This window comes from Aotus nancymaae, unplaced genomic scaffold (genome assembly GCF_030222135.1).
Source record: "Aotus nancymaae isolate 86718 unplaced genomic scaffold, 86718_ANA_hifiasm-v0.15.2.pri h1tg000161l, whole genome shotgun sequence".
NCBI classification, from domain to species: domain Eukaryota; kingdom Metazoa; phylum Chordata; class Mammalia; order Primates; family Aotidae; genus Aotus; species Aotus nancymaae.
Genome location: NW_026988576.1, coordinates 839,496 through 864,642, shown reverse-complemented (window position 1 = coordinate 864,642; position 25,147 = coordinate 839,496). Strand labels below are relative to the sequence as shown.

The 25,147-nt window shown below is 38.8% G+C and overlaps 1 protein-coding gene across 4 annotated transcripts in view; it reads left to right on the top strand.

The window, feature by feature from the left end:
• The window catches only part of FGF14 (fibroblast growth factor 14), a 685,979-nt gene that overhangs the window by 464,885 nt on the left and 195,947 nt on the right, over positions 1 to 25,147 (top strand). Inside the window, exon 1 of one of the 4 annotated variants that reach the window (XM_012440934.2) lies at positions 12,280 to 12,472. The exons of the other annotated variants lie outside the window; for them this stretch is intronic. Coding sequence (XP_012296357.1) covers positions 12,280 to 12,472 — 193 coding nt within the window. Of the gene's footprint in view, positions 1 to 12,279; positions 12,473 to 25,147 lie in introns of those variants that run through there. 4 annotated transcript variants of the gene reach the window in all.

Below are 25,147 nucleotides of genomic sequence, written 5' to 3'. Positions count from 1 at the left end.
CTTAGAACATTTTAAGTATACTGTCTCAAATTTCAAATTTTATTAGTGTTCAGTTATTGAATAAAAATGGTCCTCAATAATTACGTTAATATGTACTAAAATATGTCTTTATTTTCTGACTCATTATTATCAATGAAGCAGAGAGCCTGCACTTGGTTGACTTTCTTCCTTTTGATTTGCTTATGCCATTCCCTTTTATTAAAATCTCCCAGGCAGCAGACCCTCCGCTTCCTTCCACATACAGCATATCCAGCTCGTGGTCATCCAGAATGCCACAAGTCTCTGCCCACAGGGTCTCTTTTAGTGCTTCAAGAGTAAGAGTAGCTTCTTCTAGAGAGGGACTATTTTTTAGATACTTTGAAAAGGTCTAAGGAGATGAAAGTGGAAATGGGACCGAGGGCATGTGTGTCTTACCATAGGGTGGAGGATTAAAGACATCAGGAGCAGTCCAGAACTTGGAACTGTTCCTTTCTGATTCTCATCCTCCCTTTGACAAACACTGAGTGCCTGTGGTAGGTCAGGCACTGCTCCAGATTCTGGGGAGGTGGAACCCCTGTGATCAGGATGATCAGGAGCTGTGTGTTGAGAAGGCCAGGGGTGTGTAGAAGCCAAAGAAATGATCCCCAGAGAGGTAGGGAAGCTGGGAGCGTGTGCACATCATTGACTCAGGGAGGGTAGAAAGACCCTTTAAAGAGGCCAGAAAGGGGCACTTCCAGGTCCTGGAAATAAAAGCTATGACAAAGAGCTGGGAATTAGAGAATTTGAGTGTCAGCCTTGACTCTTGCAGCAGGCAATAAGGGCTCAGATTTAAACTTTCTACAGTATAAATATGCTAAATTGCTGTCTCCTATCTGTACTCAAATATCCATGACATAAACTAATCTGAAACTTGTCCTGCTAGAACTTAATCTCTTGAGAGGATCATGAAGCCCATTTCATGGAGAAACGAACACAAGCCTGTGAGCATGGCCAGCCCAGGCCTCTCCTGAGCACAGCTGACTGCATCGATTAGGTGTCTTGAGGAAAAGAATTCTGTTTGGACAGTTTATCCCTGCCTGTTGGGGAGAGATTCATTTGCTGATATGTCTTTGTGCTTTCAAATATTTTCTGTATATATACAATATATATAAAGCAAAATCTGTCAAGTGCAATGACTGCTATCCTGACTCACAGCCAAAGACTTCTTTTAACCATTGGGTACCCTCATCCCTGAAAGCTGGTTTCAAATCTCTGTAGGACCTCAGAGAAGGGTAAAGGGAGTAACAATACAAAAAGGATAAAAGGGTGAACGAGTGAGCAAAGAAAAATTTGGTGAGCAGGGCTTGTCTTGGGACCCTAAAATTTGTTTATTTAAAAATCTCCATGATGTTCTCTCTGAAATAATTCTGTTTCCTGAGGTTCCTCTTCCTCTTTCCACATAAAGCTCTGGGAAACATTTCTGATTTCTTTAAACATCTTTTGCATAAATGATACCTTTCCGTTTGCAGTCAATGTCAACCTATACGATTAAGGCAAATTCTTACCTAAGGACCTAATCTAAATTTCTAAAAGGAAAGAGCAATTATCTACTTCCCCTATAGCTATATAAAAATGAAAATGGAGTTGGGAAAAAGACTTGCAGAATCTATTTCCTTCATTTGGTGATAGCCTTAGGCCCCAAATCTCATTTTGTAAAGCATCACATGTCTAGCTTTAGTTTTATTTAGCTGGATTCTATGGCCTTAAATTTCGTGAAAGGCGTGTTATAAACTCAAGAAATTAAATTCTTCATGGATTTATGTGGGGCTCAGAAAATGCATTTTCATGATCCATGGGGGAGCATAATGGCCCTGTCTCCACAATCACTGAGAATTGCTGTACATTTTTTTTTCTGAGATATGCAATAATTAAAGTCATAAGAAATTCAGGTAAGCAGGTGGTACTGGAGCAGTCCAGCAAATGATAACACGTAACGCTGAGCAGCCAAGGAAGCAGGAGCAGGCAATTATTAGAGATTCAATCAAGTAAACAGCTGGTGTTTAAAAAATTGTATTGGTAGGGAACAGGACTCTCATTTAAAAACTGGCATTTGGAAGCAGCTATTCTGTCCATCAGAGTAGGGTTGGGTGGGTGACTGTCAAATGCTAGGTAGGATTCTGTTTCTGTGTGTTTTGGATACAGGGTGTGTGTGGTAGACTTAATGACTGCCTCCCCTAAAATCCCCATATCCTTATCCCTCTGCACCTGTGAGTATGTGAATATATTAATTTACATGATTTTGCAGACGTGATTAAGTTAGGGATCCTGGGATGGGAAGATTCTCCTGGATTATCTTAGTGGGCCTCAGGAAATCACTAGAATCTTGAAGAGGGAGGCAGGAGGATGAGAATCAAGAGCAGGAAATGTGACAAAGAAAGCAAGAGGTTGAAGTGATGCAAGACATGGTTTGTGAGCCAGGAAGGCAGGTGGCCTCTGGAAGATTAAAAAATAAATCAGGGAAACGGAATCTTCTCTCAAAGTCTTCAGAAGGCTCTGCAGACATCATGACTTAAATCCAGTGAGACTGATTTGGGACTGACTGTCTACCTGCAGAACTGTAGGAGAATAAATGTGTGTTTTTTAAAGCAACTAAGTTTATGGTAATTTGTTACAGAAGCAATACTAAACTTATACTGTAGGTTACTGAGAAAGACTCAGGGGAATAATTTAAGAATCTGTATTTTTAGCAGTTACATACAAAGTGGAAACTAGGCTCAGGAATAAGGCATTAATTTAAAATTATAACATTCCTGACATGCATGCACTGTGGAAATTACTTTCACTTGCATCTTTTAGAAGTAAATTACAAGATAAGAGGCAGATTAATAGAAACTTTGCAAGAACCCTAAGGCTTCTGGTATTTAACTAGACTTTCGGAAACCCTGCACACTAACGTACCAGTTGTTCCCAGAGATTAGAGCATGCGGAACCTGCAGGAGGAAGTGCTCTTTTAGTTGTAGAGTTTTTGGAATAGTGTAGAAGTAGTCCCTGACAGACTTTTGGGTCATATAATTACAGTGTATGATCTTTGATGCACTGGCTTTTACCACGTTTGTGTCTTCTCAGTCACCAAACTGGACCAAAAATATGATAGCAAATTCGCATGTAAATAATGTTCTAAAAAAATAATGTTTTGAAAAATATATCAAAAAGTTTAAATGTTGGGATTAGAGGAAATTTTTATTTATCATTTATTTTTATATTCTAATTTTTCCTTAAGGAGAATGTGGTACCTTTAGAGTCAGAAAATGTAGAATTGGATATTGTGTTCTCATTCTTTCTTAACCCTCCACTACAGTTGTGGGTTCTTACTCTTGCTTTGCTCACAGATCTTTTTAACAACTGAATGAAAATTGTGAATGCTGGTGTTATCCACATGCAAATGCACACCTTTTTTTTTTTAGCATAAATTTCAGGGGAATCACAGATAATCCTACACCCATCCTTGGAGCTGCTGGGAGTCCTTGGCTCCCATGTAAGAGTCCTTATTCTGCACTGGTCACTATGTCAGATACTTATATTTCAAAAGCTGACTACTGCGTGGCAGATAGTGTGGTAGAAAAGACGTGTTCTTAAGACCTAGCTGTGTAACTTTGGCAATCATTTAACATGTGTGGGTCTTGTCTCTTCTATAAAATGGAAATCATGACATCCACTTCACTAGAATTCAAAGCTTTTCATAAACTATTATACACATATTATTTGGATATTTTATAAGCTGAGAGGCATACTTTTGTTCATATTTAAATAATTATGACTGAGATATTCTCTAATTTATTATTAATTTCCACATAACTATTATCCAGAAAACTTTCAAACATGAATGTAAAAGTTCTATACTGTGAAGGTAGTAATAAAAACAGGTTTCTAAGAGGTGTGAACTGGGAGTTTGAACATTGCTTTTTTTTTAAAATTACTATTTTAATTACCCTTAACAAGTCAGAAATTTAGCTGTATGTTTTGGCACACATGCATACAAGCATGTGTGTGCAGATGTACAAATTTACATATATGTTTAACTCATGTATGCTAAATGCAAAGAACATAATCCAGCTTGCTTATTTCCTATGATGTGGTCATTCTAGAAATTATTAAAAAGAATCATTACAGTGCTAAATATGAAAAAGATTATAAATGTGCACATAGACTCTGTTTGCACTGAGATTATAAATGAACTTTCTCAAACTTTCTTGGAAATTATTTTTTTTTTCTGTTGAGATATTCAATAGTGTTAGAAAATTCACTGATCTAGTATTAAAATGGTTGGTATTTTAATCTCCCACTACTGATTTAGAGTAGGAAAAGGTATGCCAATATTCACAACTCAAAAATGACTTACATGCCCGTGTTGGATTCACTTTAGTATCTAAGGCTGGAAGCTACTGAGAATATTTTTTTCCAACATATTAGCCAGATTAAAAGAAAATCACTAAATTTGTAAAGCTAAACCATCTGCTAGTATCAATCTGGTATTGCTTCTATAGGAAAGAATGTTCACAAGTTTTTAGTATCAATAGTTTCTACTTTTCCTTTATTGAATCAAAACATTAAGCAACAATAAAATTCCTTCCAGTTTTTTAACAGATAGAAATCTGTTGCCTAGTAGAAATAAATATATCTAGCAAAATCAATCAGTAATACTGTTATAACATTAACACAGTCACTTGGTTTTTGAAAACCTAATTTAGAATACTTTAACATTCCTAGATTATCTTTGATTCTAAAATAAAAGTCAATAATACTATCACTGAAAAAATGAAATGTCATCTTGAACTTAAACTGTAATGAGTGGATAAGTGGTCTTAATTAACTAGTTGAAAATTTGCCCCAAGTGCATACTAATATTACTTTTTAAATATTCTTCCAAATGAGTAACAAATGAAAAGGGACATCAATATCGATTACCTTTCTGGAAGTATGTCAAACATTTTCAAATAGAACCCATTTATCGAGAAAAGAGATTAAAACAAATGCCGATATACATCATATATAATTCCCCTCAAGCTCACCCCAAATTAGTTAATAATTTAATTGTGGAAAAAAATAATGTTGGACTTTCATATTTTATCTTTAATTTGGGAGATGTTGAAAAATGTCAAAAGTGACTCACAAAGGAAACCACGTGACAAAACGGAGTGAGTCACTTAATGTATGAAAATCAAGTGCATGTCATATTTTAGTAATTCTTAGATGCAAATACTTTTTATGTATAAACACCTCAAGTTCATATGCATATTATAATCTATGAAATGACGTAGCTTAATGAAGTAGTTTTTTCTTTCATTGCAGTACCTAAAATAATCTTAAAATTAACAGCTGCTTAAATTCGACAAATTTAGGAAAGGCGGAATAGTGACTGTGGCAATGGCAGAAATGAAGGAAAAGTAGTCAGATTGTTATTTGAAACAGTAACATCATAGAATTTAACATAGATATCAATGTACAAAATATGTTTTCTGGATTATTTTTTGTTCATTTAAAGGTTAAATTTAAAAACACCATGCACTTTTTTTTTTAGTAAATCGTATCAAACTTACCTAGTTGGAAGGCGAACAATGTATGCAACAGTCATCCAGAACATAATGAAACTCGGAAGGCAATAGGAAAATATATAATAATAAATTCAACATCAGTAAGACTGTTTCTTGTTTCTATACTTTCCTCACTTCGAGTTTATATACTTTTATATTTATAGATAACTTTAAGAAATACATTTATCTGTTCTCAAATTCCATGATGGATTAGATGTAGCAAATTTGAAAAGGGGCATATTGTCAATTTATTAATTGACAGCCTGAAAACAAGGAAGCAAGATAGAAAAGTGTGTGTGTGTGTGTGTGTGTGTATGTGTGTGTGTTAGGAAGTGTGGAGAGGTGGTGAATCATAAATATCGGAAGTCCTTTTTGATTCAAATGGAATCAGTCTCGCATCCTTCAGTAAACCCCAAGAGAGTCACTGTTGAAATTCAGAACTCAAACTACTTGTCATGTTTTGTTGAGCCCAGGACATCAAGCAAAGGCTAAAGTATTTTCTGTATATCCTATTTATGGAGTTGAGATTGTGTATAATCCAGATAGAATTTTGGGTCTCTTGGTGCCTAAAAGAGATCAAGGATCTCTTTAGGTACCATGGGCTACTTCATCCTTGACAGACTGGGCTAAGCAAGATTTTCTGTTCCTCTTATTTGGTATTAACTGCTTATTGTTCAGATATCCAATGTCTTAATCCTTTCAATACACAAATCTTTATTGAGCATCTACTTGCTTGACACTATTTTAAGCACTGGATATGTGGCAGTAAACAAATGAGACAGTGTTACCTTTATAGGCTTATATTTTAAAAGGGGATGACAGCCCAAATAAGGAACGTATAGAGAAATTTTAAAATTTGTACATACTATGCAGAACCCTAAAGCAGGGAAGCCATAAGAAAATGTCTGTGTTTATGAGTTGTAATTTTAAATAGATTTGTGAGCAAAGATGTGAGGAAAGAATTGAAAGAGATGAGAGTCAGATGAAAACAGCAAGTATAAAAGTCTTGTCATAGGAGCCTGCCAGGTGGCTTGAGGGACAGCAAGTGGTAAGTGAAGGGAGATAAATAGAGATGATGTCAGAGAACAACTGAAGGCAGAGATGGGGCACAAATCACATGTGATATGGCAGGCCACTACAGTGGGGACTTTGGTTTTGACATATAGGATTTTTAGGTTATGATTGTAGTATTATTGCCCAAAAGATGATGGTGGTAGATAGTAGTGGAGATGGTGAGAGTGATCGTATCTTGGATATATTTTGCAGGTAGATAGAATAGAGCTTACATGAATATATATGGGCTATTAAAGAAATAATGACATTAATATGGTACTAAAGTTTTCATCTTGAGGAATAAGAATGGAGTTGCCATTTCAGAAGTGGGGAAGGTTGGAAGAACGGGTTTAAGAAGGAAGAACGGGTTTAAGAAGGAAGAACAATAGTTCGGTCATGGTCATGTTAAGCATGAGACACGTATCAGATATTTTTGTAGAAATATCAATGTATATTTTTCCTTATTTAACAATTGTTAAGTGTTAATAGAGGCATTATGAAGTTTTTAGAAGGAACCCCAGATTCAGCGTTAATTGGAGGTAGGTGGTAAGGTAGAGAAGATATCTAAACTATAAGCTCCATCTAGGCATAAGCTCCATCAAGACAAAGCCAAAAAGTCTCTATTTTTATTTAAAAATCTATTGGCCAGGCATGGTGTCTTATGCCTGTAGTAATCCCAGCATAAGAGGCCATGGCAGGCGAATCACTTGAGAATCTCAAGACCTGACTGAGTGACATAGACCCTGTCTCTATAAAAATAATAAAAATTAGCCAAGTGTGGTGGTGCATGTCTGTGGTCTCACCTATTCCAGAGGCTGAGGTTGGAGGATTGCCTGAGCCTGGGAGATCGAGACTGCAGTAAGCCATGATTGCAGCACTGCACTCCATTCTGGGCAACAGAAATAGACCTTACTCTAAAAAATAAAATAATAAAAGATAAACAGCATTTGCCTCCCCTACTATAATGTTGATATGTACATAGTAAACACTCATAAAGATATGATCCTTGAATAACTAAAGACTTGAGTGCTAAAGAATTAAGTGATTACCAATAGCCACTATTTATTCATTTAAGTGCCTGGCACTGCTTTGTTTTACATACATGTTCTCATATAATTCTCATTAAGGCTATTACTTTATTGTATTATGACAATTTTATAGAACAGGAAACTGAGACTTGGAGAAGTTAAATTAATTGCTCAAGGACAATTTGCCTTACTCTTTAGCCACTGTTTTATATCACCAAGAGGAGTATGAGGACAGGACAATAGAAATTGTCCAGGTAGAGGAAACAACATACTTAAAGTTGGAGGACCAAAGGGGCCGTAGCATCTGCAGGAGACCTTCAGCACAGTGTACAGTGGACTAATCACCCTCCTAACTGGTGTTCTTATAGTACTTGACTGTTTTTAGAAGTACTTTATCACAGACCCCCAAAATAGTCTTTGAAAGGTAGAGAAATGTTTTCATCAGCAGCATTGAGTTGGTATGAAAGTAGGCTTATGGGACTCAGTTCACAAATGTAGTCAATAATAACTAAGGTTTGAACTTGGGACTCATTTTACCAAAATATAAAATAATTTCTTGCATTTTTAAGTATTTAAAATCTTGTCAGGAATCCACTGTGGGGAGGGGGGATGAGGAAATATACATGGAGGATGCATATATTTTGATATAAAAAAATGGAAACTGCAAAAGAATTTACAAGATAGAAATGAGTCATCGTAAGGTGATGATAGTATAGTCATAGCTGTCATTTTCAATCACTTAGGGTGTGCCAGATGTGGTACTAGGATCTTTACATGTATTCGTTAAATTTAATCTCACAGCAGTTGAAAAGGAGGTTCTGTTTTCATCTCAGTTTGAGAGATGAAGAAATTGAGGCTGAGAGAGACTAAAGCAACACATTGGAGGTCATTATACAGCTAGGAAGTTGCAGAGTCAAGAAATGAACCAAGAACCTCTGAAATGAGAGTTCAGGCTCCCAATAGCTTGGTCAGGAGCTACACCATCTGGGCAGTACTTCATTTTTCTCTTTGTAACGTTAAAGGTGAAATTAATAACTCCAAGGAGGTTCTGATGAGTGAGAAATTATTTTCTGAACCACAGTAACCTTTACATTTGTGTTTGCCGGCCCTGAATCGGTTTTCACCCTAGCTTTGCACACTCTTTTATCACAGCTTAAGACAGCAGATGGCTCTCTTGCGTTTTCTTTCACTTACCTCCATCCGTAAACAACTAAACAGCGTTTTGGGGGAAGTAAAATGAAAATGCAGGGATTAAGCTAAAAGACCTTGATTATCCCAATGCTGCCCACCTCTCCAAGCTCCCTTAAGATAGGAAGCCACGTAGAAAAGAAATGACCGCTTGAGGCTCCTGAAATTCACAGCCAGAATAGATGCCTGGAGACTCCTGAGTCTGCTATTCCATGCGCTGCGCCAGGGGTCTGAACGCTCAAGAAAGAGAATATCTCTCGGTTTTGGAAAAGCTGAAAGGCTTTGTGCCCCAAGGTGTGTTATTAATGTCGGTAGAAGCTGTGAAGGTTAATTTCCTTCCTACCTTGAGGGGGAAAAGTGAGAAACTGCTTTTAGGGGAGGAAAGTGTCAGAGACCCTCACAGCCAGCACTTTTCACAATCAGAGAACTTGCATCTGCTGGAAGAGGTTTGACTGGGGCGGGATCCCTGTCCGAGGTGCTGAATGTCAGCCTGTTCTGAGGCTGCTGAACAATGAAGGGAGGGCTCTGAGAGAACCAAAAACTGAACTCCTGAACTCCCAGTTTAAGGATTTGGGGGAAAGACTGCAGTATAAGAAAATGCCTGCAAAAATATAAGCACAGCTATAAGAACAAGAAGCTTAATGTCACTCTTTTCAAATTAATATAGTTGGAACATGCATCAAAAGGCTTAAAGAACCTTTAAAAATAAACTAGGTGTGTTGGTTGGGGAGGTCATATTAGATTTAAGAGGTCATTATACTTAACATTTTACTTCTTTGAAACACTCACTGCAAGAAGCCTTAGATAATAAACCTGGATGCTTTAATCTTACAGTCACTTGTAAATTCAAATCTAGAACTTCTGAAATGTACAAATGGCCTTTTTTCAGTAATAGAAACCAGGAGTAGTCACTCTTAATGTTCTGTGGAACTCATTTCAGTGAATTGAAACAACAGACACACTCAATAGCCGTTTACTTAGTTATTTTCATCTCCCTATAGACGTCTTTCCCTTTTTAAGCAGGACCACAGCAACCCAACACAAATACACACTCAGCAAAAATGGAAGAAAAGAGACATATGAAACAGAAAATAAAGAGGAAGAGGCAGAGAAAAATAATTAGCATGCCCTTTCCCCTCACTTTTGCTGTTTTATGAGTGACTAGGGATTGCAGGTTTCTAGCAAAATCACTCTGGCATATTCCTTTTAATAACTGTAGAATTTGTTGATGTAACATAGCAAAGTGTGGAAAACAAACTTCCAGAAGTACATGTTTTAATATTAAATAGGATATACCCCATCCTAAAGCCAATGATGCCTGCCTTATATCTAAATCTACATACTCCCATTAGGTTGCATTTCCTTCCCAAAAGGAGACTTGTTGGTAAATATGGAGTGAAGGTAGGAACAGCAGCCCAGCAGTGGCTGCTCCCATGGAGAAGCTGTGGATCCATTGCTTAGAGCAGAGAGTGCCCGGCCTCCCTGTAATCTTCTGCACTTCCCCCGAGTTGCCTGGTGGCGAGTACTTTACTGCCTATTCCTGAGACAAAGAGAAAGTGTGTTTTGGCTGAGAACTGCTCCCAGGGATGCCTGTGTAGTGTGCCTGCCCTCTTTCCACCTCTAAAGCAGTCACTGGAGAAGAAGGTGGTTGCAAGTCTCTTGATTACCAGATGAGTCTTCTTTCCCCCTTGCTTCACACTGAATTTTGAGAAGTCTAGTTTGAGCATTTCTTTTTCTTTAGCTGCCTGAGCTGATAGGCAAAGCAGTGTAAAGGGAAGGGGAGAAGAGTAAGAAGCCTGGAGCAAGAGCTGCACTTGGTTCCGCCACTCTGGTGTATCCTAGAAACCACGGAGCCATGTTCATCCAAGCATGAAGTGTCTGTCTCCCACCCTCCCCCCCACTTTGTTTTTTCGGGTGCCCTCCACTGCCGCCCTTTCTCTTGGAACCTCACATTTTCAGTTATCCAAGAGAGAACCACTGTCGGGACACAGACAGAAAATCAAGGGGAGGAGACGGTGGCTGTTGTATTTGAATTTGAGACACAGTTCAGATGGCTTTGCTCTCTAAGAGAGCTTCTCTGCCCAGGGACGCCAGAAGACGACAGCTCAAATTGGAGTGTCCTATCTGGCTGCTTTTCGCTGTCACTGGAATAGTGTGACACCCTCCTCTGCCCCTTATATTTCTGCCCTGACTTCTTCAATATTCTCCTGGGCGTTTATCCTACCCAGCTGCTGTTCTGTAGCAGCTACTGCGGCTGTCATCTCCTCCTCCCAGGGCTGGGGAGCAGATTTGGGAGTGGGGTCTTTCTATCTCGCCTGATCACATCTTCTCTCCTTCCCTTCCCTCCTTTTTGCTCCGTGTAGCTTTTCAAAATGACAAACCTACCCTTCCTGGCAGCAGAAGGGAGGATCCTGCAAGTTTGGGTGGACTAGGTGAGGAGTGGAAGCGCCTCCCTCCTCTCACCACCCAGGGGTTGGGGGTGGGGGGCATTGGTGCTGGAGGGATTAGCAGGGAGGGCGGAAACCACCTCGCCCTCCAACCGCTGCTGAGAGTTTCTGTGCACCAGGAACCAGGTTAAGACCAAGACGCCCCAACCAAGCCGCGGAAGCCTCGGGAACCAGCGAGTTGCATCTAAGAAAAAGCACCCCGATGTTCCTGCAATTCCACCTGCTTTGGCTCAGCCTCTTAGCACCCCACCCCTGCAATCCATCTTAGCTTGCTTATGATTTTAAAATCATTATTATCTATACGTTTTGTTTCTTTCTGAAGAGGTACATCAGGAGGGGGACCACATAGGTGGAGGGGGTGTAGCGGGGTGGGAACAGAGCGTTTGATTAGAGATCTCAGGGGAGAAGATTGGTCTCTCCAGATGCTGATTTCCAAAGCACTTGACAATCACCGGCAGAAGCCCAGAGCGGGCGGCGCCGGCGGCCGCACCGGCCCGGGGGCAGCTGGAGCCCGGCGCTGAGTCCTGCCCAGCGCGATCCGGACCGAGGGACGCGCACAGAACCTGCCGGGACCCGCCCTCCAGCCCGCCCGCCCAGGGAGCCGGCGGCCCGCTCTACCTCCCTCCTGGGAGGCGGGCAGGGCGAGGAGGCAGCGGGAGGGGCGGTGGCGACCCCCGCGAGGGCTCCGGCGACCAGTGGTGACCGGCGGCGCCCAAAGCCGCGGTCCTGCTCTCCACTCGGACGCGGCCAAGCGGCGGCGGCCACGACCTCCGGCTCCCCGGGATCGTCCGGCTGCGCCCCGGGCGCATCTGCGCGCCTGGCTCCGCGCCCTGAGGAGAGGGCGATGGGTCCCAGTCGGGACTGAGCACCCCTTCCCGTCTCCCCAGCCCCGCCTGGCGCCCCCTCCTCTGCCCCGAGGGCGAGCCACGGTCTGCACCGCAGCCTTCCCCTCCGGTGCCCCAGGCTTGCCTTCCTCCCGCGCCCTCCCTCCCCGGACCCGTTCCCGGGGCCACCATGGCCGCGGCCATCGCCAGCGGCTTGATCCGCCAGAAGCGGCAGGCGCGGGAGCAGCACTGGGACCGGCCGTCTGCCAGCAGGAGGCGGAGCAGCCCCAGCAAGAACCGCGGGCTCTGCAACGGCAACCTGGTGGATATCTTCTCCAAAGTGCGCATCTTCGGCCTCAAGAAGCGCAGGTTGCGGCGCCAAGGTCTGTGGGGGTCACGGTCGGGAGGTGCGCCTGGGGTCACTCCCTTCCCGCATGGACTGAGCTTCCCCAGGCTCCTTCTCTCCCTGGGTCACCCCGTCCACCCCGGGCCAGGCCTCTCTTCCCAGCACCCTGGGCGGGCGCCGTCTTAGGGACCCGGGAGTCCGCTGTGGGGCAACCTGTAGCGGCCGAGAAGTGCAGCCGCCGTAGCTGACAAGTTGTCTGCTAGTCGCCAGTGGCTCCTGCCTTCCACGTCCCTGCGGGCTGAGCTCTGGGAAACCTGTTTCCACTGAGTCTCAGCTTCCCCGGAGGACGGGGTCTGGCTCTGTAACGCGGGGCACCCCTTCCTGCCACACCGGGGGTCGCGCCACCGCTCCTCGCAGTCTGATCTGAGCTGGCGAGGGTTTCCATGGGGTGGGCCTCACTTGGTCTGGGGTCTCCTGGAAACCTCCCGGGTTCCCAGACTTTGGCCAAGTGTGGGGATCCTGGCGGTGCCCCCAGCGGGGGTTGCTGTGGAAGGAGTGGAGGGTGTGTGAACTATGGCCCAGTCTGCTGAGGTTTAGCAGTAGATACCTTAGTGCGCAGCCCCCGGCTCTGCAGCCCTTCAATCAAAGCCTGGGATGGGGACAGGGGCGCAGGGAGTCTGAAGAAAGAGTCTGAATTCTGGCGAGCAGGGGGGCAGAGGTAGAAGTCCCTAATATGTGTCAGTTATAATTGAAAAACTGGCGAATTGCCTGAGACATAAGCCGCTACTGTATAAAGGTGACTAGAATAGTTACCTTACTACGGGTATTTGTTTGAGAAACTAGTACCTAGGGTGACCTTCTTTCACTGCCTTTGAAATGCCAGGGTCTGAGAAGGCGTCCTACTCAGGAGCCAGGCGCTTATGTCTCTCTCTGCCTGTCTCTGCATCCAGTTGCTAAGGCTGGTTGTTTTGAGAGCGTGTGGCGTGTTCGGTGGGGGAAATAGACATTGCTGGCTTTTCATAACCAAGTGGGGTTGGTAGGAAACACTGAAGAATATATTTACGTTAATGGGAGTACATGTTTGTCCAGCACATTACATTCTCGGCTCCCAGCTGTATTTGTTTTAAATGCCCTGTTGTTCCAAAGACCGGGGGATAGAAGCATAAGCGATACGTGTGTTTGTGAGTGAGTGAGTGTGTGTCCTTACATTTGCAAATTGATGACCAAAAGTTTTGATCCTTTTTATTTGTTGTTGTTGTTTAAAAAAAGGCGAATGCTAAATATTTTAAAAGGACAATTGCTTGTTGTCACATTTAAGAAACTGGAGATTATTTGCTCTTACTATGAAGCTTAAAAGGCAAAGACAGGAAGAAAACCAGAATGGAAGTTCTGTTAGAAAAATAAAATAGGGACTTCTTGTTGGAGAATTTGGGGTTAATCATATTTTCAGACCAGTGCCTAGGGCCTTATCCAGTCCACCTTGGTGTCATGAGACCAACTCGACTGCCTTAATCACTGTTGATAGATGGAGGGTCAACCCATTATGACTTAAATTGTGCTTTTCCCCTTATGTCATCAAACAGACTCTCTTAGAATATGGTTTCCACCACATAGAGCTCCAAATTGGCTGTCTACTTAAAGTAAATTAACACACTATCTACTAAATAAGCTTATTTTAATATAAACAATGATTAAAACTTATTGTGTATATTCCTTAAGAATATAGTCAGTAGATTATTTTATAAATATGAATAATAAATGTTTTGTGCCATATTGGGTGGTAAAGGAGGATTTGCTTTACACTTGATGAATTTTAAGTTGGGGGTGTACTTTTTTTGTCAGTATAGAAAGATATCTGAGTTTTCTAATAGTCCATTTCTCTATTTTCAACCCTGACTGCTCTCTTGGTAGTCCTGATTTTGAAATGATAAGCAATCTTCAATGTTCTGTAAGAAAAATATATTTGAGGTCATTTTCCTATCTTACTTTTGACGAAAATTGAAGAGAAGATATGTTATAAGGAAATATGATGAGAATTTTTTTATTCTTATATTTCTTATATATAAATATATATATTCTTCAGTGGAGAAAAATACAGGTATATCTCTTGAGTATCCAAAAAGGATTAACTTATTAGCATCACTAATTTTAAACAAAACGAACATTAAGACTTTATGTTATATAAATTATATATTGACATATAAAGATGTGCTTTCATATTATTATATGTAACATTTATTTAATTAAATATTATTTTAGGACATTTTTAAAGCATATTTACCTTCTTCTTACACAGTCTTTACATAGGGAATTGCCCTCAGAAAATTTTAAAAATCATATTTGTTAATGTAAAGATACAACTTTTAAGTCTGATGGGTTTATATGTGTTTAGAGTTGAAAATAATTAACATAACAATTATCGAATCATTACAATCTGTTAGGGTCTGTTGCAGGTATTATACACGTACAGCAGTGAACAGAAGAGTTGAAGTTCCTGCCATCAAGGAACTCACAAACATGGGGTAGAGAGTCATCACCTATGGAAAGAACAAATTAATAAGAAATTATAAAATTCAAAGTTCTATAAAGCATGGAGAGAGCTGGGATAAAGAATTATTGGGGAGAGAGGGCTGCGGAGAGGGATCTAATTAGATAAAGTAGTCAGGGTGGGCAACACTGACATCCACAGGTTGAGAGCTGACAGGTAAGAAGGATGCAGAGGTTTTATGAGGAGGTGGAAGGAGCAATGTGTGTGCAGAGACCTTGAGGTGGAAAAAATCTTGTCCCATTGGGAGAAAAAAAGAGGCATAGAAATTTTAAGCACATTATCAAGTAGAATATATTTTGATATACTTGCAAACAGAATAAAGAATAGCTCCACATTTTATGTTTTGGGGGAGGGTAATATACATTTTTTAAATGTGGGGTTTTAAAAAATCATTTATTAAGTAGTAATTTATTTTAAATGTAGGGCTTTAAAAAATCCTTTATTAAGTAGTAATTAGGTAGTAATATGTTACTTCAGTAGTAAGTAGTAATGAAAAGAATATTGAGTTGGAGCCCTATACCCACACACATTCCCATCTCCATCACCCCTACCCCCATAGAAGAGTGATGTTTATACCAGTTGACTTGCTCTTACGAAGAACAGAAATTTGCAAGATGGCTATTAATGGTGTGGTAGATACCATGACTGTAGCCCACCTTTCTGAATTCAGCTCCGTCTACCCTCTCCTGACCTCCACAGATTTCAAACACAATTCAATCCCGTTCCCCCTCCCCCTGGAAATTAGTCATATGCTTTTATATCCTTGTCCTTTTGTGCCTGCTTTACTGTGTGCCTAGCATCTTCTCCTCACTTCTACATTCACTTGTTGAGATTATGAAATTAGTCTCATTTTTAAAAGCTGAGAGAAAATGCCATCTCCTCTCAGAGGCTTTCCCTTATTGGATAGAATTAAAAATAATTCTCCTGTGGCATTTTATACCTCACTGTTGTTGTTTATACCTGATCATAATTAATTCAGTATGCATATTCAACTGATTGTAGGTAAGAAGCAAAGTCTGCATTTTCTGCATCTTCATAGCCTCTCAAATCTTGACAGAGTCTTTGCCGTATACTGGGTTCTCCTCATTGCCCTTGGATTGGAGTGAAATAAGGAAGGTCAACAGGCCCAAGCTAAAAAATAAAGTATCCTTGAACCAGAGTGATCTAACTAGATAATTTTAGACATAAAAATACTTTTCAAATTTTATACATTTTTTACTTTCCCTAAATAAATATAATTATACCTTTTTACAAAGAATTAGAGGAATTACATATTTGTGGGTTATTTATAAGTGCAAGAATATAAACAACCTCATTTTAAAGCTTAATTAATATAAGAACATAGATATGTAGAACATATATTGATTTAGTCAAAGAAAGGGGAATTTACAAGGAAATCAACAGTTTGCAAATAGTTTTATTATTTGGAGTCTTAACAAAAAATGAAAACTGAAGTAGAAACTGATTACAAGGATGTATAATGAATATTGTATCCCCAAAAGTATTATGTTTTTATTATGAATTTTTCAATCAAACAAGAACCGTAATTGTTCACAAGATAAAAACCTTTCTAAATCTTTGGCATGGCTGCTAATGCAGTTGTTTCTCGACATTTACTTTTTTGGGGGCTGTGATCATAAGAGCTATGGCATTAGGTGCCACGTATGTTTAATCAGTAGGTGCGTGGGTTTCTTACTAACATTTTAATAAAATAAGTTACAGTATGAATAAGGAATGGAAAGTGAGATACTTAAAATGTGTTTTCAAGTTAATGCATAATATAAAATACAGAAATGTATGTACACCTACATAAACAAAACTGCTTTGCTCCAGTGTGATAGTGAAACTCATCAGTTATCCTAAGATAGTGTCCTTCCTTCCTTTTCATAAGATGCTGTGTAAGGAAAGAAGTGTCCACCCTCTCAGAAAATAATCAACAGCAAATAGTCATCAAGAAACCACTGCTTTTGGTGCTACTGTTTCGTGTCACTACCATGTGCACATACAATGACCACGTGCTTGTTTATTTTGGCTGTTTAGGTTAAACTAAAAGAAGGGAACATTTTTCTTCAAAGTCTTTTTTTTTTTTTTTTGGAAGGTATTTTCTCTTTGGTTTTGGTTCTCTAAGGTCATACCCATTGGAGTCACTATACATTAATACCTACACATTAATAACCGTCACTAACTTTTTGATAATTATAATTTTATTATGTGTTGTATTAAGCTTAGATCAAATTGTGGTATTCTAAATTAAAATGTTAAGTTTTTTTGTTTTGTTTTAACAAGAGGCATATTGTAAATGCTGTTTCTTAGGGGGAGCTCTTATGAGAGTATTACTGGATTGATCAATGAAATAATGTTAGAGACAAAAAGGTATTCATTGTTTGTTTATACATTTTTTCCTGTGGCTTAATTATTATGATTTCACAGTCCATGTTTGCAACAGGTTTCTGAAAATGTTTAATACCTCGGTAGTTCAATAAGTAAAGTGTAAAATAGTGTAGCAGGTTAGGTATAATGTAATTAAAAACAAATAACATGCTTTGCTTTCGGTTGAGTTATATCCATAGATTGAGTTGAGTATATATATATATACCAAAAAAAAAAAAATACTTAAAAATCTATGGCCAATTTCTTTACCAATTTCTTATAGTGAAGAAATCTATTGGCTTTTCCTAACGAGATTTCAGATACACCAAACCTTCTGTCCCAAATTTACCATAATCAATTATAGGTTTCACTTTACATTTTGAATTTGAATCCTTTTACATTTAGCCCCAAACTTCTGATTTTTGTTAGTAATTCCATTCTCTATGTTACTGTGAGAAAAAAATATTTTCAAATTCAACAAGAACCTCTCTTCTCTTTGGTGTAATATTATTTCTTCTAAATTTTATTCACATATTTTTTTAAAAAATGGAAGAAATTTAAAAGGAAAGCTTTCTAAATATGATTTACCTATTTAGTTATGGAATTCTATGTTTTTCCTAGATATAATTTTTATTAATTTATCCCTAGTGAGAAACTTTAGCCAAAGAGGACTATGATATTTAGATAATACAAATGTTATGTAATATTTCAAATATTGTTTTAGCACCCAACAACTAAAACACACACACACACACACACACACACACACACGTGAATCCAAATTTGTAAGAGACCATTTCAGTACGCCAATGCAATTTAAAGCCAGTTACAGTGTTTGCATTAGAAAACAATTAATTTAGTAGTTTTTATCTATAGTGGTCCAGCATTCACTTTAAGAAACTCAGATCACATGAAAATGTCACCATTTGATGTTTACTGGGGTGACAGGGTAACAGCAGGGATGGATAGAAATCCGGACAGTGTCTACACCATTTTATAATAGTTACTACTTTGTCATTCAGAAAAATGTCTCCTTTCATAAAATTGTATTTTGTAATTTCTTTTGTGGAATGTGTGTTTCTCCCTATGATTTTATAGTTTTTGATATTGGGATTGATAGGAACCCATATAGTATCACCATAGGGAATGGCCACTTCAAAGTCTTTGTCTCACCAGTACGTGGTGTACAACTAACACTTCACAAGTGCTTGTTGAATGAATGAAACATACCACATTTGTCAGGACATACATGCAACAGAAGCACAAAATACCGGTTGAGATCAGTGAACATATAGCAATGGCTATAATTGGGTAATTATTAATGCACTTAACAACTACCTGCATGACACTCTGTGTCAACTGAGTACTATTTAATCTTCACAACAAACCCATGTGGTAGGTACACTACATTATCCATCTCTTAATACACTAAATTATTATCCAGTAATGGATAATACACTAATATTATCCATTCATTCATTTTACAAATGAGGAATCTGAAACAAAATATAAAGCTTGCATAGCTTTTAAAAAGTGGGGCTGGGATTAGGAGAAGGTCAGCTAACTGGTTAGTCCAACTGCCTGCCTACTATTTGCCTGCACTTACACAGCTGATTTTGGCTAAAGAAAAATACACAGACACATTGGTCCTACTTTAAATTCACAGTCAATAACCACAGGGGTCCCTTGGTACATTTCTTTTTTAAAATCCATTTTCATTTAGCTAGATCGTATGTCTTACCTTCTCTTCAAATATCTTATGTCTTCTCTCCCATTTCTACTCTCAGCTATGTCCTTACTTCTATTTGTCTGAGAAAATAGAAATAATAAGAAATATATTCACACACTCCACAACTGCTTTTATATGCCTATCTGCAGATCTGTCCATTTACTCCTCTTTTTATTTTTTTACTGAACTTGGGGATAAACTCTGAGTGCTGTAATCTAAGATCAAGACCTCCTCAAATTTAGCATTAGATCCTCTCTCCTATTCAGGGATATCAATCCAATAATTTTCCTTTCTTCTGCATCATCCTATTATATTATCCCACATCCTCCTGTATTATCCTCACCAGCATTTAAATACCTCTAATATTTAGAACATCTTGAATAATTATCCCATCTTAAAAAGAATCGCCTCTTGATCATGCATTTCTCTCTAGCTATTGAATTAATTGTCTGTTATTGGCAAACTCTTTAAAAGAGAAGTTGCAACTCCCCTTCTCCCATTCTTTCTTGGACACTTTCTAATCAGGTGTTTGTCTCCACCAACAAACTGATCTTGTCAAGATGATACATGAGCTGCAGATGATCAAACTCAATGTTCTGTTTTCAGTCTTTATCCTACCTGTATTTAGCATTCAAATTTTCATAATAAATTTGTATTTTTTACTATAAAGTGGTAAAGTTAGCATCGAAACACTATTAACCTACCATTTACCCAACCAGTACTCTTTAAGTGGTCATCTTTTTAGAGTGACAATATATTTGGGTTTCTAATTGAGTGTATTAATATGTTAACCATTCCATGTGACTTGATGTTCAGCCAAACACTATTAGTACTCAATTGGTATTCAGGTACTATTAGAAGGCAATGCTTGGTGTTTGCTTACTTGGGAAGAATATTCCTTTCATTACATGTATTTGTGTTTGGACAGAGTGACTTGTCTCTATAAAACAGAAGATGAATGGTCTTTCTGAGAATTAGTCTTTACATTCAAATATAATAGATTTGTGATTAAGCAATTGCTGTTTTTCAGACTCCTTAATTACTATCATAGCAAATAATAATTGGCAATTTAAAATATTGGTTAATTTGCTTAATGATAAATATCACTCAAGTTCAAGCATTATATAGAAAGAAATAGTTATAAACTTTCGAAGGGCCATTTACCATAGTTCATTTTCTCTACGTAGAATGTTTTCATGGATACATTTGCTTCTTATTTTTATTCCTAAGGGTTTCAAGTAGTGCTAATATGTTCTACTTCTATATTTACCTATCACATAGAGATACATAATTAAGGTAATGTTTTTGCATTTGTGATTTAAGTTTTTCTATGTTAATTTTTGTCAAGATTACCAACAGCTTCTAAGGTGTAAGCAAATGGCAAAGAGCTTGCAGTTAGAGTAGAGGAACAAATTTACAGAGTAATATTACCTCTTCCAGTGAGATTTTCCAGGGGTACATGTAACTACTGGGCTCAATGACTAGACACAAATGCATTATCTTTTTTCAGGAAACTCTTGAATGATGGATAGGTAGTTGCTTGTTTGTTTTCTTTAGAATCCAACAATTCTCTTTCTTTAGAAAAGGCCTTGAAAATAGTCCAAATCTCATTGCTTAATGTGTTTTTATTCTACCACATGCCTCATTTTTTCTCTTTGAATTTCTGTAAATATTTCCTGCTTATTCTCAGATACATCATGCCCTTTAAATATTTGTTCATGGCTTTTTTATTCTTCTTACCATTTGGCCAACTTACAATTGTTTAACTCTATTAATCTTTCTGCATAAGTAAATGCCACCAGCACCTTACTCATTTCTGTGGCTTAGATTGTTCAATAATTACCTTATCTGTATTCCAGCAAATGAGATGACTGCTGTTTTCATGAAGAGAATTTCATGCTGAGGCCAAACTTGGGGTAGGGAAGACTGAATGCATTTGCTGTCTCCCTTCTCTCTAGGGTGGGGTCTGATTTGAATACAGGGATGAAGATATTGGACGAATCTATGCTAGGTAGAAGCAGTCTTACTGGTTTCATACCTGATGAATTAGAGGAAAATGTAGGGAAAGTAACCAAACATCTTCATTGTGTCTGCTTGGATTAGAAGTGTTGTATACCACATCTCATGCTTCTCCCAACAACAGGGCATAGTTGGTATTATTTTCATTTCGTGGATGAGAGGAAGTGAAGTAATTTTTCCAGGAATTCATAGTGGTCAGGGGTATATTTGAACACAGATCTGACTGAGATAGGGTACAGTTTTAGAATTAACTAATCCTAAATCATAAAAAAGATCAGCATTAGATTCTAGTGTCTTCCTGGATGCACCCCTAGAATGGGCTAGAATGTCAACTACAAGGTTTCCTCTGTTCATTCCTACAAATTTAACATGAGAGAACATGAGGCAGAAACTGGGACAGTAATGTTACAAATGATGACCACTTTGCAGAAAAGAGCTTTCTCCAGCTCTGCCTCCACTTCTTTCTGTTCAATGCTTGAGACACTAGTTTAAAAAGCTGCACAGAACAGCAGAGTTCAGGCACATCTGTTCCGTCATCTCTTAGACTTTCCTTTTAGAGTAAGCCACTAAAGAGGGTGAGGCAAGGCTGAAGTTTTCCTATAAGATTTCGAGTGTTTCATGTTTGTCCAACTTTTATTTTTGACATCCCAATGACTTTGCATTTTGGAAAATTATAAAAGTTACAAAAGTTGCTGAAGTTTTGAGAATATGGCACTAATGAGCAAAGGTTTCCTGTTCCCACACTACTGCTGCTGAATTGACACAATTTTTATCATTAGAAATGCCCCTGGTGTCCAAACACTCCCATAAATGTTACCGATTTTACTTTCTGCATGGTTTATTGTTGTGTAGTCAAGTGAAACTGAGATGCAGAGTACACTGTTAAGTACTTTTTGCAACTTTCTGTAGTAACAAGTCAGGCTACCTTAAAGGTAAAGATACAATGTTTGTATCTGTGTGGGATTTTCTTTTGCCCCATGGTAGTAGTTATAAGGAATTTTTCAGCAGAATCTCCCCAGGAACCCTAGTTTACAAGCTAAGTATTTCTATTTGTTCACTTTTTGAAAAAGAAAACAGCACTTTGCATCATCCATTTTTAAGCACTAACTAGTGTCATCATAATTGGCTAAACTCATGTTGCTATTCCTTTTATTTTTTAAATTTTCTACAAAATTCTCATTGGCATCTCCTGAGATAGGCCTGTTAATTTTTTTTTCTTAAAAAGTGAATGTAAGAAAATACCCTAAATCTCACCTGCATTGTGTCTCACACATTTCCATCAGTATTATTCACCACTATCCTTACTAGAATCCAAAGGTCCACACACAACTGCCACCATCCATGCTGTGGTGGGTGCTGGAAAAGCCCTGTACGCAGATACTGAACACTCAGGGCCTCATCCTGCCACAAACTGGCTGGAAAACTTGGACAGGTCTGTCAACACGCAGAGACCTCTGTGCAATGACTCCATTGAACAAGACAATTTGAGAGACACCTCTCAGCTTTAAATTCTTCTTTTGCACACTGTGTAGAGTCCCTGATGAATTAGGTCTTAGAATATTGAGGCAGAAGTGTGTTTCTTTGCCACAGGAATTACGTGTTACATTAAAAGGCCATCTACATTGTGGTTTTAATTTGTAGGATGGACACCTTAAAAGCCCTGACTTCAACGCTATGCAATCTATGCATGTAACAAAATTGTGCCTGTACTTCATATACTTACACAAACAAACAAACACAAAAGGCCCTCTGGAGATGAGAACTGTCCTCTGGATGGCGATAGTCTATGTTGAGTGTCTGTCTCCCTGTCCCTGCCTCACCCCCTTGCTTTAGGGTTGGCTTTGACTCCATGCTTTCTGTTGGCTGCTCATTAAATGCAGCCTGAAAATAGTTGGTTAATCATCTTTGTATTTTCTATAGATTCTATACATTTGTGGCACACAGCCCTCCCTCCTTCCCTATAGTCACCCTACTCTATATTTAGGCATATAAAAGCTATAATTTTCCTACTTTCACAGATTTGAATATTGAGACAGGGGGAAAAAAAGCCTACCCAAGTCTCCACTGAAAGTCTGTTTAATGCCTCCTAGCATTTATAGAACTCAATTCTTCCAGACATTTTGTTTTATCTTAACAAGTCTCATTATTTTCTTCTAGGGTTGGAATCAGCACAGAATTATTTTTTAAAAACCTACAGCTTATGTACATAAGAGCAGTCACACTAGGTGCAAAGTTAAAACCCATTTAAAGAGAATAAAGCTTCAACAAGGAAATATGGAAATAATGACAAGCCTGGGAAAAGAGGTCTAATTAACGTGAATGACCACACACGTGCACATGCATGCATGTGCACACACACACACACACACACACACACACACACAAAATTAGAGTCCCTACAACTCTGGTCTGTAATTTAAATGAATATCAAATTGCCTCATAGCAATTTCAGATCTTCAGTCTGAAGTTCTGGTAGGTCATATTGAACATATTCCTCAACACCAGCATGCCATGCTCCTAAATAGCCACTAGAATTCATTTGAAAAGAGCAATACACAAACAAACAAAAAAACCCAGAAAACTGGCAAGCTAATCTAGATGACACTGGATGAACTGGAAAACTGAGACCATTGGATGCTAACCAATTTGAATTATCAGTAGCAACTAGCTTCCTTTGGAAGAGAGGAAGAAGCACTAAAGAAGTGAGGTTCTCAATTTTAATAAGTTGCATTAGTCAAACATAGGACTAAAGCTATTGGATTCTTATTAAAAGTGCCTCTTTTGAAAGAAGGCTAGACTAATATGTTTCTGATTAGCAGTCAACCAGTGAAATTTCAGATTCTCAAAACCATGACAGGATTTTGAGCAGGAAAAACATCCCTTGGTAAAACTCTCAGTAAATAGTAATTTTCCAAGTGAAGAAAATAATTATAAGTCAAGAGAATTGCTTTATGGCTTTAGGGAGTTGGTTATTCTGCACTTACTGGCACTTGCATTCAAGGTGATTCCATTTAGAATGTATTACACACGGATGATTTGATTAAACATATTGAGTTAATAGTGGCTGTATCGAGATTGGCTGCCTCAGATTGGCTGCAGGCATCTTGTTTCATGAAGAAAAATGGGGTGGGCTGTATGCTGCATATCTTGACATGGTATTTAAAATTCCAATTAAGAAACTATATAACACACACAAATATTTGATATTTGTCTGTTGGGTTTGTTCTTAAGAAATATATGAGCCTCTTTCATTTAAATACCTCTGGACACTGTAAAGAACCTTAGACACAAGAAACATCAAGAAGCTTAAGAAAAAGAGCATAAGGAGAGAAAATAATAATATAATAAAAACAGGGACCAGGCACAGTGGCTAACACCTTTAATCCCAGCACTTTCAGAAGCTGAGGCAGGTGGATCATGAGGTCAGGAGATCGAGACCATCCTGGCCAACATAGTGAAACCCCAGAGGTTCAACCTCCACCTCCCGGGTTCAAACAATTCTCCCACCTCAACCTCCTGAGCAGCTGGGATTACAGGTGTGAACCACCACACTTAGCTAATTTTTGTATTTTTTGTAGAGATGGGGTTTCACCATGTTGGCCAGGCTGATCTTGGACTCCTGACCTCAGGTGACCCGCCCACCTGGGCCTCCCAAAGTCTGGGATTACAGGTGTGAGCCACCATGCCCCACCTGAATTCCCCATTTTGATATGACTGCCTCTTCACTTGAGGTCTCTTTGACAACAAATAAGAAAAATGGACAGACAGCTAGTTGCAAGAAATCAAGTTTGGAAGTCACTACTTGGGAAGTGGGAGGGAGATATCAAGAATTATGGCTTTAGTTCATCTTCTCACATCCCTTTCTCTCAAATGTTGCTATTTTAATAATAGTGAGGAATTCCACCATATTTTTTCATAAAGATTCTCTTTATATTTTCTTGTTTCATAAAATTGGAAAACCATAAAATCCAGGAGGCAACCTAATAGAATAAATGTTCTTCCCAACATTTGGGAAAACTTATAATCTTTCTGTCCATTCCTAGCTT